The 6,423-nt window shown below is 35.3% G+C and overlaps 1 protein-coding gene across 1 annotated transcript in view; it reads right to left on the reverse strand.

Annotated features, from left to right (window-relative positions):
- Positions 1 to 269: 269 nt before the first annotated feature.
- The window catches only part of LOC110450471 (N-alpha-acetyltransferase 20-like), a 46,285-nt gene continuing 40,131 nt past the window's right edge, over positions 270 to 6,423 (reverse strand). The window contains exon 6 of the mRNA XM_021498019.1: positions 270 to 827. Within this exon, the coding sequence (XP_021353694.1) occupies positions 742 to 827 (86 nt within the window). The 3' untranslated portion in view covers positions 270 to 741. The remainder of the gene's footprint in view (positions 828 to 6,423) is intronic.

The raw sequence follows: 6,423 nt of genomic DNA on the forward strand, positions 1-6,423 counted from the left end.
AGGTTTATACAACGACAACATCTCTCCAATTTATTACACTTGTACTTCAATGAACATAATTCTAATATGTTGGTTTTTCTATCTGCTAGGTGTGAAATTAATTGTTCATGTATTTTCAAAGACTTAATTACTGTATTCTCCAACTAGATAATATTGTAAAATTGTTGTTATTCTGCAAATAGATTTTGCTGGTGTTCTTAAATCAGAATGCATTTAGTTAAAAAGTGACATGCGTAGATAGCAACAGAAAAGACAACAAACCATGAAACTTTCTATCTTTTTTTTTTTTTTTATTAAATTATTTTTGGCTTCATTTTCAAAACAAAGCGCGCTTCCGAGTTGCCAGACGTAGAACCAGAGATACTTGTCCAATCAGGCCCATACAGTGATGTCAGCTTTATAGTGTATTGGGCACACTTGACTTCCTGTTTACAACGAAGATCTTGGTGTAGAATATAAGATTCTAAGGACGATTGAACTCATTCACTCCTGGAGACACGTTTGAACTCTTCCAATTCATAGGTTGGAATAGTTCATTGTGAAGCTTCAGGGGTGAATTAGCAAAAATCCTAGTGCCTCACAAGTCCCCGTCCCTGTGGTGAGAGGTTGGGAGGTAGTGTTGAGCACCAAGAGACAGCAGCTTCATCAGCGCGGTCATAAAGAGGAGAGCAAGGAAACAGGACGCTAACAGCACCAAGGTAAACCAAAACATGTCTCCATGGTAATTCGTCTGGCTTAAGTTCAATCCAACTCCTCAGGTCTTACAGGATGTGGTATAGGAACCATGGACTTCTTCTCTATGTCCCGCGACAGGGCTTTCCTCATATCTGTAACATACCAAAGAGATTCTAGATCAGTACTGGTATCACCTTAAATGTCTAAAGTTACTATACACTGCATCTAAATGGAAGATTTGCTTCTAAGCTGTGATAATTTGTGGCAGATTCATATTGTTGTGTCATAATGAGTAAAATATGTCTAACCTCAATTAGGTATTTTCATCCAATCAAGATCCTTTTAAAACTGCACCAATGGAAGGAATATAGAAATAGTTTTTTTCTCTTTAACGCTTAATTTTTTGTTATGAAATGCAATACATTTCATGTTGGTGTAAATTTTGCAAGGTCCAAACTGATATTTTCACATTTAAGAAATCAACAATTTAAGCCAAGGCATGGTTGAAAACTACTAAATTATTGTACCTATACATGCATTGCAATGATAATGATTTTTAGATTCTAAGGGACGTAATTCTTAACACAAATCACAGGTATAATGTCATGTGAAAGGTAGTATACATCCTTAAGGAAGATGACTCTAGCACAAATCAGAGGTATAATGTGTGATACAGCATTTATATTCTCAAGGGAGATAACTCTAACATAAATGTGTAATGTAGAATACATCCTTAAGGAAGATGACTCTAGCACAAATCAAAGGTATAATGTGTGATACAGCATTTATATTCTCAAGGGAGATAACTCTAACATAAATGTGTAATGTAGTATACATCCTTAAGGAAGATGACTAGCACAAATCAAAGGTATAATGTGTGATACAGCATTTATATTCTCAAGGGAGATAACTCTAACATAAATGTGTAATGTAGTATACATTCTTAAGGAAGATGACTTTCATGCAACTAACAAGTGTAATGTCCTAGGCCTCTTGCGTTTCCAGTTCAACCAGTTTGTCTGATTTTTTAATGTAAAATTTTGGGTATAAATCCTGGAGGAGCTGCACATGTTTATGCAGGCCTTGCAAGGCTTTGTTAAGGCCTGAAAGCAGCATCAGTTGACTAGGTTAGACTTTAATTCACAAGGAACAGCTCTGGTCTAACTGGTTGAACCGTTTGGATCATGATAAACAAATGTGTCCTTAGTTAGTATGTAGATCCAAAAGGGAGGTAACTCTAACACAAACAAGGCATTACAAGTGATACAAATCCCCTCGCATTCACACATTGTGACATATATGTAAAAGGAAATGAAGTGACCTTGACCTTTAACAATGTAAACTGAAAGGCAAACTTGTTCAAGGCAGGGCCATACCAAACACTTGTATCAAGTTTCATGAAATTCTGTTGAGGAACGAAGTTGATAGAGCGATGACAAAGTTTTTGGTAAAAATAGTAAAAGTGACCTTGACCTTTAACGCAGTAACCTGAAACATGACTTGTTTAAGGCAATGCCATACTAAACACTTGTATGAAGTTTCATGAAATCGCATTGAGGAATGAAGTCGATAGAGCGATGACAAAGTTTTTCTAAAAATAGTAACAGTGACCTTGACCTTCAACGTAGAAACTTGAAATACGAACTTGTTCAAGGTATTGCCATACTACACAATCGTATAAAGTTTCATGAAATTCTGTAGAGGAATGAAGTTGATAGAGCGATGACAAAGTTTTTCTAAAAATGGTAAAAGTGGCCTTGACGTTTAACGCAGTAACCTGCAACGCAAACTTGTTCAAGATATTGCCATATCAAACACTTGTATGAAGTTTCATGAAATTCTGTTGAGGAATGACGTCGCTAGAGCGATGACAAAGAGTGTAACATTCGTCGTACGTACAGGCAGAATCCTATATCCCCTTGAACATTCGTTGCAAGAGGATAGTTAGTGAAACATGTTCAAATCATAAGTGTGATGTGTAAGGTAGCACGTTTATCCTTAAAGAGAAACTTTAGCAATAAAAAATTGGGAAAGTTATGACTGTGCAATTATAAGTACATTTACATCCTACATAACAATGTTCTCCTCCAAGAAATTTGATTATATTATTGGTGCTTACGCCAGATTTCCTGAATCTTAGATATTGATTCAGGTAAACGTTTAGTACTACTTATTCACCTCATCTGAGCGAACAATTTCTCACCAGCATGAATGGTTACAAGGGGATGAAATTCAGGCATGATATATGATCCAACTATATTGGAATCACAAAACCAATTTCCCGTTTCAGCAAAATGATAAATGTTCCCCATTTGGTCATGAAAATAAATGTCGTTTTTCAAGTAATTCTAGACCTCTGCGTTGTTGCTGTGCTTGCAACATAAATTTCCAGACATTTTGCGGACAACTGTTATTTCCCGTAAGTATTCTGTAATGGATGACATCTAGGCTCATAAGTCCCAAGGAATCCTATTCCACGATTACAAACAGTTATGCATCGTTGAGATCATCACCATTTTGTATGAATTTATGACTTCAATAACATGGCCGAGAGAGCATGGCCGTAGCAATCCCAGACTGGAGCAGACGTCACGAAATCCATGGAATATCGCCCAACTGTTGTCTTTACATTGAAAGAGTGTAATATGAACAAGAAGACATAAAATCACTTCATCTATGTCAGGACCTTGTAATCACAAAAAACCCTCTTTTTGTGAGTAGCAAATTACACACTGTATTAATTGGACTTCAAGATCATAAGACATTCTCTTTATGTGATTTAAAAAAAAACATTACTGTAAAACAATCTGTAGATATTCATATGGAAAACATTTCTTTCTTTCTTAAAGAATAGTGCTTCCGCTATTGACACAAATAATAAGTTTTTCAATTTTTTATAATTTTTACATTGAGACAGCTGGATTGGTTGCAGCAGTGAGTTAACTTTTGATCGTACATGTACTGTAACATTACACTGATTTTCTCTAGCTGATATACATTGATCAGTCTTGTGAAGCGTAGAGACATTGATCAGTCTTGTGAAGGGTATAGACATACATTAAACTGACTTTTGGAAGAGTATTCACCAGCTGTTTCCATTGTATTTATGGACTTTGTTTTAAACGGTTGTTTATTCAATGAGAATTTTTTCTAAATATTCTTAAATTATTTTTTTGATGATAAAACCCCGAGAGACTCGATCTATAATTTGAAGTAAAAATATTTGTAATCTGTAATTAATTCTATCATGTTTCTTCATGGCCTTTCATATCTTACATGTTTGAAAACATAGATTCTAACAATTGTTTTTAGACCACTGAACACCACTATCAAGTCCAGTTGTGGCAGTGCATCGTAAGTGCACCTAGTGACCCCCGTATACCTCCAGTCCAACTAGAGAAGACCGTGCAGCGGAGTGCACTTTGATAATGCAATCTTTCATGTAAAGGGACTATAAATCAGAACATTTTTGCCCCACCGACACTTGATACGTCTCAGATAAATCATCGTGGGTATTGATCGTGTATCACTAATCATATACGTACACATCGCTAGCGTCAGCCGAACTCAACCAAGCTTTTCTTTCCGTTTTTTTTTCTGATTTTCTCGCATTAATACATTATTTTACTTCACTATCTACATTGTACAATGCAGACTTACACAATACCTACTGTAAACAAATCATCAAAAATTAATCCGAACTACAAATTAGTATGTCTCCCACAGTGATAGGATTCTAGAGGTTTACGCATCTCCGGAACAATCAAATTGGAGGTTGTCACGTGTGTTACCACGGAACAATCAAATTGGAGGTCGTCACATGTATTACCACGGAACAATCAAACAAAATTCTGAAAAATTTGTTTGAAATAATGATTGGGAAATATCCCCTACAATGATAATTCCTGAGCGTATCACGTCTCTGAAATAATTAACTCTAGAGTCTATCCTGTTGGACTACTGACATTGATTAGGAGATCGAGCCCTCAATGAAAACTTATCAATCCAACTTGTAGATTTATACAAGTATAACAAATCCACCTCTATAGACGTATTCAGGGAAGCTTTTCATTGTATCTGTCCTATTGATGGCATCGAGGGGGTTGAGCGTGTTACGTCTACGATGTAATGGGATAATATTTAACTAACTTTATATATACATTGATCAAAAAAGTTTCAACTAGTACCTTATTGTTTCATTGCAGGAGATGTGTTTTTTTTAAAAATAATTTCAAGGCTTTTCAGTACATCTTTTCTAGATTTGAATCATCTTGAATTGCACAAAATCTCATTATTTCTATTGATAGAGATCTTGCAGTAAATTTGCTTTGAGAAGTATACTGTGACTGTGTGTGGTTTGTATTACGTAATATACTATAGACGTTAAATTCCCGTCACTTCAAAGGGACTCCTTCAGTGTAGACAATAACTCAATTTTAGTAAAAATAACCATAATAGTACAGACTGATCACCAGCAATAATGTACACGATGCATTTAATTCCATACACACATAAAAATTGTGATTTAAATTATGCTTTGAAAACGTATTTGTTTCAATCACTTTCCTTGTACATGTATCACTTGTACTAGGTATGTAAAGGGGTGACAATAATAAAATAAAATCATTCATGGAAATTAAAAAAAGAACCATTCAATTTCAAGCTTGAATTAACTGAAATTGTTCGTTTGAAGGTATATCAGTTTAAATTTGTCACTTTTCTTTGCAAAATATCAGACCATGTGCAAAGGAAATAACATTGAATGAAATTACAAATGTGTTTTTTTCTTTCTAAAAAGCATTGCATGACCAGGGATCTAAAGACTTACCAGAGTATTTGTAATTTGCCGAGCTAAATCATATTTTAATGGTCAATCTGTCAGTGTTATCTGCTGTAGGGACTTGCTAGTATACACAAGCTGCACTCAGTAATTTAGTAACAAGTTTCCACCATGAGCACAAACATTAAACTCACTTAAGGGAGCTACCTTTGATCATGTAAATTTGCTTTTATCATGAGAGGTAACATACATGGCTGACTGCGTATACCTGTGTGTGTACCTATCCTGTATGCTGGGAAGTTTTCACTTGGTCGACTTTCGCCCTTCACCAGAATTGATTTATCAAAGCTATAGTCATGCCAGAAAAATAAGTTTTAAAAGCAAAGTTTCATTTTTCAGCAGTAGTACGGATCCTTAAGCTACTTCCATGTCCATTGATCATTGATTACAAGAGGCCCATGGGCCTTAACGGTCACCTGATATATTTATACAGAGAGTTGATTTTTGTTTTTAACATGAACAGAAATATTATTCAAAGTGACAAAAAACAATAAAACCACCTTAATCAATATCTTCTAGCATGCAGATTTAAGACTGAAAAGTATTTGAAACTAGCACCTCTGATTCTAAACAAGGAAAATGAAGAAATTTTGTTTTAGCACACAGACTCCATTGGGCCCCACCCTACATGCCCTTGGGGGTAGGGATGGCTCAAAATTTACAAAGTATCAAACTGTCAACTTAGGGTTATAATTCAAATCAAGTTATCAACATGTAACATTCAAAGTATCATTTGCCATTATAAACCATAACAAATTTTGCCTCCCCCCCTCCTTCCCCAGGGGAAAACGCGAGACCCCAGGGTCATGAAATTCACAATTTTGGTAAAGCACCTTAAGACCCTTCCATCTATGAAGAGTATTTGATTCTACCATATCTGGGTCTTGAGAAGAAGATTTTTGAAATTT

Source organism: Mizuhopecten yessoensis, unplaced genomic scaffold (assembly GCF_002113885.1).
Source record: "Mizuhopecten yessoensis strain PY_sf001 unplaced genomic scaffold, ASM211388v2 scaffold5229, whole genome shotgun sequence".
Lineage (NCBI taxonomy): Eukaryota > Metazoa > Mollusca > Bivalvia > Pectinida > Pectinidae > Mizuhopecten > Mizuhopecten yessoensis.